The sequence below is a fragment of the Curcuma longa genome, chromosome 8, assembly GCF_044706935.1.
Source record: "Curcuma longa cultivar G26 ecotype Majalengka, Jawa Barat chromosome 8, ITB_CL_G26_1.1, whole genome shotgun sequence".
NCBI lineage: Eukaryota > Viridiplantae > Streptophyta > Magnoliopsida > Zingiberales > Zingiberaceae > Curcuma > Curcuma longa.
This window is the reverse complement of record NC_133868.1, coordinates 12,003,527-12,020,958: the sequence shown is the minus strand read 5'-3', so window position 1 is coordinate 12,020,958 and position 17,432 is coordinate 12,003,527. Positions and strand designations below refer to the sequence as shown.

Below are 17,432 nucleotides of genomic sequence, written 5' to 3'. Positions count from 1 at the left end.
AGTGGGTGATGACTAAGGTTCTTGTAGTGCTAATTAAGATTTTAATGTTTGCAATATCTTAAATAATATTGCTTCATTTATAAATTCGCTAATCTTTCAAGGATGTTAACAATAGCAATCTTATTCATCATTAAATTAAAATAAAGCATATGGTTACAATCAAACAAATGAAAGCAAATTAATTCTCACATGCATAACACTCATTATTTTTCATGACCATAGCTTATAATATCAAATGAATTATAAGAGGGAATTAAAAAAATCATCAAGAGTAGTTGATAACTCTGCAATTGGCTCGTACATTTCCTTGTTTCCCTGTGAGCACACCAATCTTGCCCATCTTCACCATGGATGTGGCGAATTTCTTCTTGAACAAATTGGGTTTTTTAGCATATTGAGACACCTTGTAAGCAGTTGCAGGCGTTGACATCAAAGCCTGGTCTGAGGTGAAGAGACCACGGTGCGTTGTGACAGCCTTATAGAAGCTAGAGTCAAAGGTGAGGGAACTTTGTGGGTCCATATCCACTTCATTGACAGTGTTCCCTGGAGGGCATTCACGCTTCAACTGTTTAGCATATCCGTAGTCCAAACTTGGATCACCTTTTAGAGTTCCACTATAATTGTAAAGCCTGTCTGCAAAAGAAGGACAATGTGCGACGCCAATGGTGTGTGCTCCTATGCAAACAACATAAAATGTTAGCACTTTTGTATCAAAATGGCCACCATATATGATTAATTAGTATCATATATAAAACAATCTTCTTATCAATTACCTGAGAGAGCAACTAGGTCATCTCGGTTTAGACCTTTGCTAGCAAACAAGGTAGTGAGTTGATTGAGGTTGAATGTTGGAGGAGGGAGATCCACCGTTTCTTTAGCTATCGACTTTCTTCCATCTTTTCTACCTGATGGAACACTGTAGTACTTTCCTCCATACTGCACTCATGAATTTCCATTATCATATAGTTAAAACAATTTCAATAAATAACAAATAAACATACTATAAATTTTGAATTTGTTTACATGCACAACACTGTCTCTAGCCGCGAAGGCAATGATGTCAGCGCAAGAGACTGTTCTTTTGCACGTAGCTTCCAAACGTGTTTTGATAGTATCGATCACATCAAATACTTCATCCTCAAAGGTTTCGTTTGGTGGTGCATCTTTCTCTGCAATGTTGCCCTTTGTTGAGTCGACTAGAATGGAAGCTTCACAACCCTATAATGCAACATTATTGTCAATTGATGTAAAAACAACAGATTAATGATAGTAAGTATATCCATGTATACTAACTCCAACGAAGCAGTCATGAAAATGCAACCGAAGGAGGTCAGCGCCAATGCCAGCACTGGCCTTAAAAGCCTTGTCGAGCTCCTCCTTCACAATGTACTCCGCTGTAGGGCAACTCTCCGAGTAGAACCCTACTTTGATCTCAGAAGCTGAGCCTGCTAAGCTCATGCACAAGACAACAGCCAAAGAAAGCAACATCGAGCCTCCTCTTCCCAAATCCATCTCCTTCAAACTCTCTCTCAGTGATCTAATGCCGATCTCGTGTTGTTGTTGTGAAGGCCTTCCCCTATCCATATTTATAGTCACCAATTTAATCAATCAACTATTAATCTCATTGCTCCAACAACTCCCATATGGTTGCTGTGGCATCCACGCCCACTTGAAAGCAAACCCCCCCCCCCCCCCCCCCCCCCCCTTTTTTATTGTTATTGTTGCTGTATTTCTTTTGACTTTCTTCATTGAAGCGATGCTACTAGCGTGCAAGCCTGTATCCGTCCAACTGGTGCTTTATTCAAAACTGGAACAGTAATAATCCTGATTATTTATTCATCATCTACTACTTGTGTCCTTGTGCACACCAGCTAAAATGCATTTAAAATTTTAATGCAGAGTTGACATTCTGGCATATGGGAACTGGTCAACTTCTTCGTGGCAAAAAAGAGAAAAAAAAAGAAGGAAAAGCTTATGTTAACATGATAAAGCAGCTCAACTACATAAATGATTGTTTCATAATAGTTAAACAAATTGCCAAAGGACTGAATTCCCATGTGATGTTGTATGATGAATTGCAAATTTAATTATATTGATTGACTTGGAATGGTATTATATCAGTTTCATACAATGTTCCTAGCTTTGTGCCCATATATACAGACACCATAATTTCTTTGAAGCATCCTTTTGAAATGTTGGATCAAAATATTAGTAATATATCGATACAATTGATTTACAAACTATGCGTTCAAGTTTTGATTTGCACTTAATTCCCTCAATTTGACAGGCTGAAAGGGTTTCACCGAGTTTAATTCTTCATGCATGTAAATCTTCTTTATATAAATGTTAGTCCTAATAAATTTAACTATTCGTCAAATATTCATATTATATTATACACGAGCTTATCCAAAATGTACTTGTTTAAGTTATTAAAATCCTCTTAATTATTTCTAATGTACCCCTCTTAATTTAATTATATAAATTATCTCTTAATTTTAGAATTGAACTCTTAATAAATTAATTAGCTTTTCCATTAATTAATGATTTCAATTATTTGAAGGTTAATTAATCTAATTAACTTTTAATTTTCTCTTATGCTGTATGCTGTAATTATTTTATCCGCTCCTAAAAATAATAATGGTATACCTAAATGATTAAACTATTCAATCTTGTTAGAAGAATTTTCTTCATCAATTTAGATACAAAATGTTAATTTTTTTAGCAAGACATCAAAATCAAGATTATCTAATATTCTAAAAGTGATCAATACCATAAAAGCTTCCATAACAACTTACTATGCAATTCAATCTTCTTATCAACTTATTTCATAATTTATCCCTAAAAGTTAGACTATAAGATGATTAAGAACTACCTTTGTAAAAAAGGGGTCTCATATCAGATTCAATAGAAAATAATTTTACGACATGATTACATCAATCTACCCATCCTCATTCTCTCCTCGCATTGACGTTGGCATCCCTTACCGCACCTTGGTTCTAGAACAAGAAGGAGCTCAAGCTATAAGGATGAAATAGATCTCAAGAATATATGTCTCTTATATGATTTCTACAAAGTGTGTGTCAAGATTCAAAAGTTTTCTTTTATCTATTTTGGTTTAATCTAATTAATTTGATAAGAAGAGGGAATCATACATGACAAAGTCAAGTTAATAGTCAAACCTAGGTGGAAGTCAAAAGTCAAGACTAGGTGGAGGTCGAAGTTTGGTCAAAAACTTTGATTCCTCATTAGTTTCGGTCAAGAACCCTTCATCCATCAACTCGGTCATCCCCTTTAGACTCCAGAGGACACAACCTTCTCGACTCCTTCGTCGACTCGATCATCCGACTCTAAAGGGTACAACCTCCCTGATTCCTTTGTCGATTCGGTAATCTCGACTTCAAAGAACACAACCTCCCCAACTCTTTTGTCTATTTGGTCACCCCAACTTCAAAGGACACAACTTCCTCAACTTGGCTACCTTGACTCTAAAAAACACAGCCTCCTCAAGTACTACCCCATCGACTCAGCCACTTTGACTCCAAAGGATGCAAACTCCATGATTCCTTCAAAACTTGGTCATCCTACATGGGCCTATTGTCGGTTACTATGAATATTTCTCAACACAACACCACGCGCGAGAATAGAAATAATCATATGAGTATTAAAGTTGGTCCCTAAATGCCCTCCTACATACACGTGGCATGCAATGAATAGAGGAGCAGGTAACGACTATTGGATCTGATGTCTCAGGATTACGGACGTGGAGATGCTCTTTTAGGCAATTATATAAACTCTAGAGAAAGCATGCAAAAGGAGGAGCTAAATTCTATTTTCCTTCTTCTTCTTCCTCCATTATTCTATTGTTCTCACTTTCTCTAAGCCTGTATGCTAATTTGAGCGTCAAAGTGGCCACGCCGAGCTCTCTCAGCACCCATCTTAATTCTTATCAGAATATTACAGGTATCTTTGGCGACTTCCATCTCTCCAGGACCCTCAACATCACCACCTCCGTTGTTCTATCTTGCTGACTCACCAGATAGTGGTCTCAGATAGAAATAAAATTGACATCGCCTATGGAAAAGTTTTCTCATATGAACTAAGACACTAAGATGGTGGAACAGAAAAAAAAAACTATTGAAGGGCCTAGTACTGCAAGAGACGGAGCTTGTGGTGAAGTTATCACCATGTCACGAAAAGATTTCCAAGCATTGGTGTGTCAAGTAGTGCAACAACTTTTTCACAGACTTCCTCCTATGAATCTAGCTCCAGAAGTATCTAACGTCTTGGTCGAGGCACCCCTTTTCCCCAATCGAACGCCCATTGGTTTGATGGGGCCTCTCCCCACTGCCTTCGTTAAACAATAAAGTAAAGCTATAGCCCTGCCTGAGGAGCATTCTATAAGAAATCCATGGCCGAAGAAACTCCAACACCAAACAAAGACAAGGGCAAAGAACCAATACCCGATGAAGTCACACCTTTCTCCACCCAAATCTTAAACAATAAAGTACCCAATAATTTTCGGTACCACAACTTGGGAAATATAATGGGTCAACTGACTCGAAGATCATCTGGGCCTATTGGAGAAGAATGTGATGTTGCATCGCTACATGAATGGTATCAAGTGTACGGTCTTCATAACAACTCTATGGTCTTCTCAGCTATGGTTCAATCGATTATCATCTTCATCGATCCACACCTTCACCGACTTCAAGGTAGTTTCCCTATAACATTTTGTTAGCAGCAAATGGTATTATAAAATGCCCCTCAATCGATTAGCCCTGAAATAGGCGGCTAGGAAAACTTTGAGTTATTACATCCACCAATTCAACAAGATATTTATGGATGTGCCTTCGACCATCTCGGATGTACTCATCAGTGCTTTCTCCTAAGGATTGCAAGACAAAAATATCTTCCGATCCTTGGTGATGGATCCCCCGACGACTTTCGATTGCCTTCTGAGTTGTGCTCAGAAACATATTACCGTAGAAGGAGCTTAGGCTATAAGAAGGAAAGAAGTCTTAGCGTCATTAGCTACACCTACCCGACTTGAGCGAAAGGCTCCCTCTCCGCCTATTTGACACAAGGAAGTAGTCCATCATCAATATGCTCCGGTCCCAAAGGGATGCGGATGGTACAAACTATGGAGGCAACCCCGATTCTCGACTCAACATCATACAGGTCAAAGGGAGGGGAGTAATATTATATCTTCCATCGCTCTTGCAGACACTTTACCCATGAATACCGATAGTATGCACATGAGATCAACTAGATAACAGAAGAATGTCTCCCCGCTCAGATATCACCTCTGAGACTGACCCGACAACCACCCATTTACTACCCTCAGGGTGGGAATGCGGAGCTCCGAATCAACACTCGAAGCGAGTCGCCACACTGACAAGTTTGTTAGCAAAGGGATACACCTCCCTGAAGAAGATCTCGATCTCGAGAGCCAACCCGACATCAACCTACTGCTGGTGTCAATAATATCAGAAGAGATCCTCCACTCCGAGGAGAGATTAATATGATAGCGGGAGATTCAACTAATAAGAGATTCACATTGAGTACGCAAGGCTCACACCCAAAGGCTTGAAAGCTATGGTATCAGAGCCAAATCTAGATTAGAGTTGGGACCTTTTATCAGCATTGGTCCCCCCTATCTAGAGGGGGTCGACACACCCCATGAATGTGCATTAGTGATATAGGTCGTCATCACCAACTATAATGTCGCCAGAGTCTTCATCAACACTAGAAGCTCTATAAATGTTCTTTTCAAGGCAGTGTTTGACTAGATGCAGATAAATTGACATGAGTTATGACCTATCTCAATGGCACTGTTTGGATTCACGGGGTACGAAATTGAACCACTAGGATAAATCAGCCTCCCGATATCCTTGGGAGAAGAATCCTCATGACAGACCCGTATTGTGATCTTTACTGTGGTCGATGCATCATCTAGATATAATGTATCTTTAGACGACCTACATTAAGCTCTTTCTGAAAATGGTCTCCACTTATCATCAAAAGATGAAGTTCTCCGTGGGTGACCAAGTTTAAGGGCGATTAGACGATCTTCATAAAGTGTTATGTGGTAAATCTATTCCTGTCATTGAGTAGACAAGAGAAGTCACCCGGTAGGCAAGGCAGTACACAAGGAAGCCAAAATCAAAGGAGCAGAGACTCATGACAGGAAGCAAGGGAAAGAGGCGACTAGAAGGAAGACACTACAAGGAAGATAGACGTCAGTGCCTGAGATCCGGGAGAGGAAAGCAAAGTAGGTCAGTGGGCTCAGAACCAAACCATTGATTCACACACGTCTCTGAGATACATCTCATCCACTATGGCCTTCCAACTTGACCAACTGAAGGGCACGAAGACGTGTCGATAGAACAATATGGATTGTGGCTAACCTTCTCCCCAAGCTAAAGGAAAAGGTAATCACCTATTTTATCACAACCAAGATATCTTTGCCTAATCAACTAAAGATGTCACAATCCCACCTATTATCATGGAGCATCGACTTAATATCTGCTCAGAGGTCAAGCCTATTCAGCAAAGAAAATGACATGTCAGACCCGAAAAAGATAAGATCATCAGAGTTGAAATAACTAAATTGCTAGAAGCTAGCCACCTTCAAGAAGTCCAATTTTCAGCTTGGTTGGAAAACTTAGTGGTCATCCCAAAGTCTGGAGGCAAATGGAGAGTCTATGTGGACTTCAGGGACCTTAATAAAGTCTGCTCGAAGGATTGCTATCCTCTACCCCGTATCGATCAACTGGTGGATTTGACTTCGGGATGTGAACTCATTTGCATGTTGGATGTCTTTTAAGGCTTTCATAAAATTTCTTTGGCAATGGAAGATCAAGAAAAGGTCAACTTCATCACCTCTGATGGAGTTTTTGTATACTATCATGCCCTTTGGACTAAAACATGTAGGGGCACTTATCAAGGGCTAATGGACTGGGTGTTCAAGTAATAATTTGGGAGCTAAAGGAGTGAATAGCTCCAATCGCTTTGATGATATTGCATAGCAAAAAACTTGAAGCAAAGACAACAAAGCAAAACACAACACTAACATGCTTGATTTTACTTGATTCATTACCTCCTAAGGCGAATATGTTCAAGGTCTAGTCCTAACTATTGATGCAATCAAATCCAAAGAACATAATTTTGATGTTTGATAACATTTTAAGTTAAGGCCAATGAAATGAGATTTCACTTGTGTGACGAGTGTGCATAGAAAAGTCCTCGCAGGTTGGAGATCGGATGTAAGGTAAGAAAAGTGCAAGAAAGTTTAGGATCAGATTCTTGGCAAGATGAAGTCCATGCAAGTCGGAAGACCAGATGTAAGACATGAAAAGTCCAAGGATGTCATAAACCAGATTCTTGGCAAAAGGGGGAACCCCGAGCAGATAGCGGATTGGATGTAAAGGTAGATGAAGTCTAAAAATGAGGAAGCTCCAAAAATGTAAGTCTAGTAGAGAATAGAAGGTTCATCTGACATTAGGTACTTAGGAACGAGAGTAGAGGAGTTTATGCAAATTCAACCTTTAGAATGGCTAACAAAAGAGAATCAGTCGATTAATACAGATATCAATCGACTGATACTCTAAAAAAAAAAGAAGGTTTCTATTTCTATTTCTATTTCAGATCAAAGTATTAGTCAACTGATGGTTACATCAATTGATTGATATTAATCAGAAATCAAATAGAAGCAAGTCAATTTGATTATTCAATTCGACTGATGACATCAGTCAATTGATGGTTGACAACAATCAGCTGATGTTGATTAGAAATCGAATAGAGACTATTTGATTTGATTGTTTGATTCGACTGATGGCATCAGTCGATTGATGATTGACATCAATCAACTGATGTTGATCAGAAATTGAATAGAGGATTATCGATTCAGTTGTTTGACTTGACTGATGATATTAATTAGTCGATTAATGTTTGATATCAATTGATTGTTGTCGATCAGGAGTTGTATAGAAGCAGGTCGATTTGATTGTGAGATTCAAATGATGGCATTTAGTTGATTGCTCGAATAAATCAGTCGATTGATGTTCAAATTATTAATAAAATTAGATAGATTTTAGAAGGTTTAGAAGTCATTCAACGGTATGAATAATTATCAAAGGTCATATCAATCAACTGATGTTGTGTAACAGTTAACTGATGAGTGAAAAGAAACTTGTTGTTTAGTTCGAGTCAAGCATTAATTGTTGTAGAAGGTTTCTCCGCCTTTGAATTTGGTCCAAGAAGGAGGAAATCAATAAAGATGGTAGAATGCTAGATTAGCTTTAGTCGTAGTCACCTTAAGGAGGCAGTGAATCAAGTAACCAACTTGTTATCGTTGTGTGTGTGTTGAGTTTTGTTTGTCTTCAAGTTTCCATTGTGCAAGTTCAATCAATGAAGCGATAGGAGTTATTCAAACCCCCTTCTATCTCGCAAGGTCCCAACAACTTGTATCATAGCAAGTTCGCACCGAAGGACTCATATCCAAAGGAGCAAAAATTTTGAGCTGCAAAAATATATTTGAAAGAGGGTCACAACACTACTCGACCATCTTACTTCAAAAGAAATAACTTTGCCTACTTGAAGAGCCACATCGAGCACTACCTCATGACCAAAATTGATATGTGGTTCTCCATGACCAAGGATTTCAGTGCACCAACCTCGGAAGATGGAAGAATTCTGGAATCTGCAAGATGGGCTACTAATCAAAAGTGGAAGGCACAAGCGAAAGCCAAAGCAATTGTCACTCTTCAATGCGGACTATGCTTGGAGCAACTAAACAAAGTTGGTCCATTCAAAAGTGCTAAAGAGCTGTGGGATAAGCTAATTAAGTTGAATGAAGGCACCAAAGACTCTAGAATTGCAAAGAGAGACCTTCTCATCAACCAAATATAGAATTTTATGATGAGAGAAAGTGAAATGGTGAGTCAACTTCATGGAAGGGTTCAAAGAACTTCTAAATGAACTCCATTCCATCAGAGAAAGGGTAGAAGATAAAGACCTCATCAGGTATGCACTTAAATCCTTTCCAAGAAACTAATTGTGGTCATCAATGCATGGTTGATGCCTATAAGGTTTCAAGGGATTTATCTATTATCAAATTAGATGAATTGTTTTATGAATTAGAATTGCATGAACAAGATAATGCAGACCATAAGGAGAAGGGTATAACTTTGGTTGCAAGTGATAAAAACCAGAAGAAAAACAAAGAAAAGAAGAAGGAGAAGAAGGAAGAGTCCTCTTCCGATTCTGAATTAATAAAGAAGTGATAGTGACGAGGAGCTATCATCCAGTGAGATGGCTGACTTTGTTCAAAAGATGATGAAACACTATTGAAAGTACAACAAGAAGGATGTTAAGAAAATGTGTAATGACAACAAAAGAAGGAGTAAGTCTCCAGTAAGGTCAAAATCAAAATCATAAAAATGTCACTTATAATTTTGATGAGCTTAAGAATAAAAATGCACCCCTAAAATTGTAAGTAGGTGATCTTAGAAAGGCATTTAAAAAATTTTCTTCAAGCTCTAAGTATTTAGACATGATTATAGGAGCTCAACAGGTTGTTTATAACAAAGCAGGATTAGGATATAAGCTAAAATAAAAGGAACTTAACTTTATATCCTTAATCAATAGAAATAATCTTCTAAAACAAAAATTGTGCAAGCTTGGATACCCAAGCAATTTGTTATTGATGCTTCTGGATCTAAAATTTGTGTGTCAAACATTTGGTTCATCGTATTTGAGGAGGCATGCGCTGAGGGGGAGGATCCAAAATATGGTTTATCGATTGTGGATACTCTAGGCACATGACGAGGGACTCATTAAAGTTTTCATCACTTAAAAACAAAAGTAAATGTGCCATTTCCTTTGGTAATAGTTGAGAACTCAAGGTAGTAGGAATAGATGACATTGAAATTTCTGAATAATTTAAGATAAAAATATCTTACTAGTAAAAGACATAACTTTTCATCTTCTAGTTATTAGCCAACTATGTGATTCTGGATATAGAGTTGAGTTTAACTCATCTCAATGTCTAATCAAATATAGTGAACTAAACATTACCATACTCATAGGTCATAGAAAGGAAAATATTTATCAAATTGAATTATATGGTGTTATTAATGTGTTTGCTAATTGTTTCATGTCCAAAGGAGACTTGTCTTTGACACCGAAGGCTTGCTCACACCAATTTGAGGAACATCAAAAGATTATCAAGGAAAGAGTTGGTGCATGGATTGCTAAAGTTGAAGTTTCAAAAGGATAAATTATGTGATGCATGCCAAATGGGTAAGCAAACCAAAGTTGCCCACAAAGGTAAAAATATTGTGAGCACATCAAATGCATTAGAACTTATACATATGGACGTGTTTGATAGTAGTAAATATAAGTCTCTAAATGATGGTAGATATTATTTTGTTATAGTTGATGATTATACTAAATTCACATAGGTATTTTTCTTAAAGTATAAGGATCAAACCTTAGATACCTTGATTGCTTTTTGTAGAAGGGTAGAAAATAAAAAGAATTATAAATAAATCATATAAGAAATGATCATGGAGGCGAGTTTAAAAATGATAGGTTTTCTGAATTTTATTTAAAGAAATATTATAAACATGAACTTTTAAACCCTAGGACACCACAACAAAATGATATTATGGAAAGAAATAATAGAGTTTTGCAAGAGGCAACTAGGAGCATGTTGAATGAATAGTCACTTCCTAGTCACATCTGGACAAAAGCAATAAAGACAACATCTTATGTGCAAATCAAACTTTGATACATAGGTTTTTAGATAAAACACCACATGAGTTGTGGTTTGAAAAAATCTCCACAAGTAAACATCTTAGAGTATTTGGATGTAAGGTATACATTCTAAACACCAAATATCATTTAGAAAAATTCTCGACTAAGGCTAATGAGGGTATTCTTGTAGAATACTCTAATCATAGCAAAGCCTATTGAGTCTACAATAAGTGATCTCTAATAGTTGAAGAATCTCTAAATGTTATCTTTGAAGAAAATTCACCATCAAATCCAACAAAGACAACTGATGTTGAAATGCAATTTGAATTAGAAAAATTAACATTAAACTGGGGAAACGATCAAGGAGGAGAAAATTAAGAAAGTCAGAGCGAAAGGATAAAAGGATCACCTCTTGAGCATGTGGTCACTACAACTCAAGAACCAAGATTCACTAGGACAAATGTTAATCATCCCTTAGACCCCAAGTCGTGGGAGACATTACACAAGGGGTAAGAACTTGATCATATTTTCAAAATGAAGGAAGTTAAGTAGCATTAATCTCCTAAATTAAACTAAAATCTATTAACAATACTTTATTTGATCTGAACTGGATTTTAGCAATGCAAGATGAATTAGCTCAAATTGAGAGAAGTTAAGTTTGGAACTTAGTTCCTAGATCTGAAGAAAACTTAATTGTTGATACAAATGGGTCTTTCAAAACAAACTTGATTATAAGGGAGTGGTGGTAAGAAACAAAGCTAGATTAGTTACTAGAAGTTTTAATCAAGTGGAAGGATTGGATTATGATGAAACATATGCACCCTAGCTTGATTGGAATCCATTAGAATAATGCTAGCATTTGCTGCTCACAAGGGTTTTAAATTATATCAAATGGATGTGAAGTCAGTATTTCTTAATGGATCTAACAAAAAAGAAGTTTATATTGAACAACCACCAGGGTTTGAAAATTCAAAATTTCCAAACCACGTGTATATGCTTAAAAAGGTCCTATATAGGCTAAAACAAATACCTCATGCTTAGTATGAATGATTGCCAACCTTCTTAGTGTCTAAAAGATTTTATAGAGGGTAAATTGATCCTACATTATTTCTAAGAAATTGTGAAAATAATATCTTTGTAGCCCAAGTATATATGAATGACATTATTTGTGGGTCAACAAATAAAGATTATTTGAATGAGTTCATAAGTCACATGGAAAGTGAATTTGAAATGAATTTGGTATATGAGCTAATATTTTTTTTCTAAGACTATAAATTAAGCAAACAAAAGAAGGAATATACATTCATCAATATAAATATGCAAAATAAATCTTGAAGAAATTTAGAATGGACAATGCAAAAGAAATATCTACCCTCATGGCCACTAATACTAAATTAGATAACAATCTTGAAGGTAAAGTAGTTGATCCAAAGTTATATCGTAGTGCTATAGGTAGTCTTCTGTATCTCATAGCTAGTAGATCTGACATCTTGTTTAAGGGTATGTATGTAAGATATCAATCTTGTGCCAAAGAGTCACACTTATGTGTCGTAAAATAAATTCTTTGATACTTAAAGGGAACTCAAAATGTAGGATTATGGTATCCTAGAATCAAAACTTTTGATCTTGTGGGATACTTCGATTCAGATTATATCGGATGCAAATTGAATCAAAAAAAAATACTAATGGAGAATGTCAATTTCTTAGATTTTTCTTAGTTAGTTAGTCAAGTTAAAAATAACATTGTGTAGCACTCTCCACAATCGAAACTGAATATATCGCTATGGGAGAGTATGTATCACAATTGTTATAGATGACTCACACTTTAGAGGACTATGAACTTATCTATAAAAACATACAAGTCCTTTATAATAATGTGAGTACCATAAAGTTGACCAAAAATATAATCTATCATTCAAGAATAAAATATATTAAAGTAAAATAACATTTTATAATCATGTGGCTTAAGATGATATTGTACTTAACTATGTTAAATCAAAATCAAATCTAATCGATATTTTCAATAAATCACTTTTCAAAGCTGAATTTAGCTATTTAAGACAAGAATTGAGAATGAGCTTTATAGAATAAACAAACAATCCTCTACAATCACTCAAGTAAAATGAAAACATTAAAAAATATATGAACTCAAATGCATCTCCCAAGAACTTAAAGAATATATTGCTTGTGTATTGAGGAATATAGATGGGGGTAAGATGCTAAAATCAACTTCTTGGTTCATAATACTTGTTATGATGCATTACCTTGTGTTAAAAGTTGAAAATTCTTCATGAATCATTAATTTGATCAATCATAGGGAAGACCAATACATAATTCATGTATATTTGATCTGAAGATCATGATTTGGCATCCCAACACAAAACACTAGATGGTGAATTGAGCGAAGAATGATCTCCAAAACCTCTGAAATAAGGTTGGAAAACCAATATCAGAACTATGAATTGATTGTGAAACTATGAATCGATTGTGTCAGAAACACAATTGACTGATACATCAATAACCCTATACATTGAGTTTAACAGTCGACTAATATCAAGCATCAATTGATTGATGAGGTTAGGATCAGACATAGAAGTGGATTGGAAAATCGATTGCTCATTAATAGTTGACTGATGAATCACATTAGTTGATTGATGGCGTCGATAATTAATGTCCAATGGCCTCTTATCATGACTTTTAAACCTGCCCGAACCACAAAATCATGGTTTCTCATTATTTCTCCTTTCCAAAACCCTAACTCTTGATTCCTTTATCAACACCATCTCCTCCTTCACCAACTCTTTCCCAACACCATCTTAGCCCTCGTTAACTTAGGTAAGTTGGTCCTCTCTAGTGGTTCGTTGTCCAAAGATCTTCCAGTCGGTGCCATTTCTGCCTCTCTGGGTCGTTGGTACAGGTCTTTCTTTCCAACATAATTTCTAGATTTTTTATGTCTTAATTCAGTGTCTCACCAACGACTAGCATTTCATCTCTGATTTATCTCTAGTGATCTTCCCCTCTCTTAGACGAGTAGCATAGTATTCATTAGTGGCTCTATTTTTGACAATTAAACTTCATCCTCTCTGACGAGTACGTAGAAGACCAGTGCTTAATACCTGCATGCTTCATTTTTTGTACCTACTATTTGGATGTGGTTGAAATCATAGCATATTATCAGTTAGACAAGTTAGTCTATTGTAACACGACATCAACATTGACTTGATAATTGAATTTTATGACAACCTCAGACTTGTCAATGATGGACACATTTATAGGACTCGCATAGCTAAACACGATCTAGATTTCACACCTAACATACTTAGGGTATTTCTAGGATTTAGGCCCTCATATAGCTCATTCGTCTGTTATCCAAATACTCTAATATTTAAGTTAAAGCTAATGAACTTAGATCTCACTTGTGCGACGAGTGTGCAAGGGAAAGTCCTCGTAGGTTAGAGATCGGATGCAAGGCAAGGAAAGTCCAAGAAAGTCAAGGACCAGATTTTTAGCAAGAGGAAGTCCATGTAGGTTGGAAGACCGGATGCAAGGCATAAAAGTCGTCCAAGAAGGTCAATGATCAAATTCTTGACAAAAAGAGGAAACCGAACAGATTGTGGATCAGATGAAAACATAGGTGAAGACCAAAAGATGAGGAAGCTCTAGACACGAAAGTCCAGAGAACATGAGGTTCATCTAGCATCAGGTACTTGGAAACGATGGTAGAGAAGTTTATGCGAATTCAACCTTTAGGATGGCTGACAAAAAAGAATCATTCAATTAATATAGGTATCAATCGATTATACTCTAAAAAAAAAGAAGGCTTCTGTTTCTGATTCGGATCAAAGTATTAGACGACTGATGGTTACATCAATCGACTGATATCAATCGGGAATCAAATACAAGTAAGTCGATTCAACTGATGGCATCAATCAATTGATGGTTGACACTAATCGGCTGATGTCAATCAAAAATTGAACAGAGGCTAATTGATTTGATTGTTTGATTCAATATGACATCAATCGATTGATGGTTTACATCAATCGATTGATGTCGATCAGAAATTGAACAGAGGCTTATCGATTCAGCTGTTTAACTCGATTGATATTTGATATCAATCAACTGATGTCGATCAGGAGTTGAACAGAAGCAGGTTGATTCGACTGTGAGATTCGATTGATTGCTATCAGTCGATTGCTCAAATGAATTAGTCAATTGATATTCGAATTATCGACAAAATCAGACAGATTTTAGAAGATTCAGAAGTCATTCAACGGTATGAATAGTTGTCAGAGATCATATTAATCGACTGATGGTGTATAACTATTGATTAATATCTGAAAAGAAGCATGCAATTTAATTCAAGTCAAGCATTCATATAAAATGCAAAAGGATTTTGTTTCAAGATAGAACTCTCATCTTAAGTCAAAGTTTTCATGCTAACTCTTTGTTGAAAAGTTCTTGAGCTCATCCTCTTTCCTTGGAATAAGCATTTGAAGAAGAAGTCAATATCTCTTAAGAAATTATTGTAACTTTTTCTTGCTTCATCTTTTTTGTATTGTGTTGTAATATTGTTGTAGAAAGTTTCCCCGCCTTTGGATTTGATCCGAAGAGGGAATCAATAGAGGTGGTAGAACGCTAGGTTAACCTTGGTCGTAGTCGCCTCGGGGAGACGGTGAACTAGTAAAATCAATTTGTTAGCATTGTATGTGTGCTAAGTTTTGTTTGTCTTCAAGTTTCAACAGCACAAGTTCAATCAACAAAGCGATAGAAGCTATTCAACCCCACCCCCCTCTAGCTTGTAAGATCCTAATATTAACGACTACCACTATTAATTTTCTCCTTTTCGGATACCTTTCGAAGAAGGAAAAACCTTTTACAATCTTTTCTTGCAACAAATACAAACAATATGAAATACAAAAGCAAATATATAAAAATAAACTACTTTATAAGAATCCTACTTTGGATTTTTTTTTTTTTTTGGAATTGTCTCTTTATGATCTAAAAATATAGCAACACTTTGTAATCTTCTAAAATTAGGAAGGCTTAAAATTTTGGCTTTCATATATAAACCTTCTAATCTTTCAAACATGCATGCAAACAATAGCATTCTTATTCATCATTAAATTAAAATAAAAGCATACAATTGCAATCAAACTAACTTAAATACGACACTCACCCTTCATGACCAAGCTATATAATATAAGTTTGTATCAAATGACTTGTGAGGGAATAATAAAATCACATCAAGATTGGTCGATAACTCGACAATTAGCTCGTATGGTTCCTTGTTTTCCAGTGAGCACACCAATCTTGCCCATCTTCACCATCGATGCGGCAAATGCCTTCTTGAAGGACTCGGGGTATTTTGCATATTGAGACACTTTGTAAGCAGTGGCAGACGTTGACATCAAGGTTTGGTCCGAAGTGAAGAGACCGCGGTTCGTTGCAACATCCTCATAGAAGCTAGAGTCGAAGGTGAGGGGACTTTGTGTGTCCATGTTCACTTCATTGACCGTGTTCCCTCGAGGACACTCGTGCTTCAACTGTTTAGCATATTCTACATCCAAACTTGGGTCACCTTTTAAAGTTCCACTAAAGTTGTAAAGTCTATCTGAGAAAGAAGGACAATGTGCGACGCCAATGGTGTGTGCTCCTATGTAAACAACATAAAATATTAACGCTTTTCTATCAAAATTACCAACACATATTATTAGTATCGTATGGATTTTTTTTTATCAATTACCTGAGAGAATAACTAGGTCATCTTGGCTTAAACCTTTGGTGGCAAACATGGCTGTGAGTTGACTGATGTTGAACGTTGGAGGAGGAAGATCCACCGTTTCATTTGCTATTGACGCCTTTCCATCTTTTCTACCTGATGGCACATTGTAGTACGTGCCTCCATACTGCACTCAAGAATTTCCAATATCATAATTAAAATAATTTCATTAAATAACGAATAAAAATACTGTAAATATTAAATTTATTTACATGCACAACACTGTCTCTAGCCGCAAAGGCAATAATGTCAGCGCAAGAGACTGTTCCTTTGCAGGCAACTTCAAGACGTGCCTTGACAGTATCAATCACATCAAATACTTCATCCTCAAAGGTTTCGTTTGGTGGTGCATCTTTCTCTGCGACGTTGGCTTGTGTTGAATCAACTAGAATGGAAGCTTCGCAACCCTATAATGCAATATTATTATCAATTGATGTAAAAACAACAGATTAATGATAGTAAGTATATATCCATATATGTATACTAACTCCAACGAAGCAGTCATGAAAATGCAACCGAAGGAGGTCAGCGCCAATGCCAGCACTAGCCTTAAAAGCCTTGTCGAGCTCCTCCTTCACAATGTCCTCAGCTTTAGGACAGCTCTCGTAGTAGAATCCTACTTTGAACTCGGAAGCTGAGCTCGCTACACTCATGCATAAAACAACAACCAAAGAAAGCAACATCGAGCTTCCTCTTCCCAAAGCCCACTCCTTCAAACACTCTCCCAGTGATCCAATGCAGATATCGTGTTGTTGTACTTGTGAAGGCCTTCCCCATCCCTATTTATATTCACAAATCTAATCAACTCTATACTAATCCCATTACTCCTCCAACTATGGTTGCTGATGGCTTACACGCCAACTTAAAGGAAAAATCCTTTTTTATTGTATTTTAA

At 36.5% G+C, this 17,432-nt stretch overlaps 2 protein-coding genes across 2 annotated transcripts; both read right to left on the bottom strand.

Moving 5' to 3' along the window:
- Positions 1 to 265: 265 nt before the first annotated feature.
- On the bottom strand, positions 266 to 1,521 carry LOC141834109 (peroxidase 5-like). Its single transcript, XM_074721556.1, has 4 exons — positions 1,294 to 1,521; positions 1,024 to 1,218; positions 774 to 936; positions 266 to 675 (listed from the first exon to the last, which is right to left on the bottom strand). Exons 1-4 carry the CDS (start codon positions 1,510 to 1,512, stop codon positions 266 to 268), a joined length of 987 nt encoding a protein of 328 aa, XP_074577657.1. The 5' UTR covers positions 1,513 to 1,521.
- A 14,480-nt stretch (positions 1,522 to 16,001) lies between these two features.
- On the bottom strand, positions 16,002 to 17,220 carry LOC141834040 (peroxidase 5-like). The gene is made up of 4 exons (XM_074721498.1): positions 17,026 to 17,220; positions 16,750 to 16,944; positions 16,502 to 16,664; positions 16,002 to 16,411 (listed from the first exon to the last, which is right to left on the bottom strand). Exons 1-4 carry the CDS (start codon positions 17,218 to 17,220, stop codon positions 16,002 to 16,004), a joined length of 963 nt encoding a protein of 320 aa, XP_074577599.1.
- Positions 17,221 to 17,432: the final 212 nt, after the last annotated feature.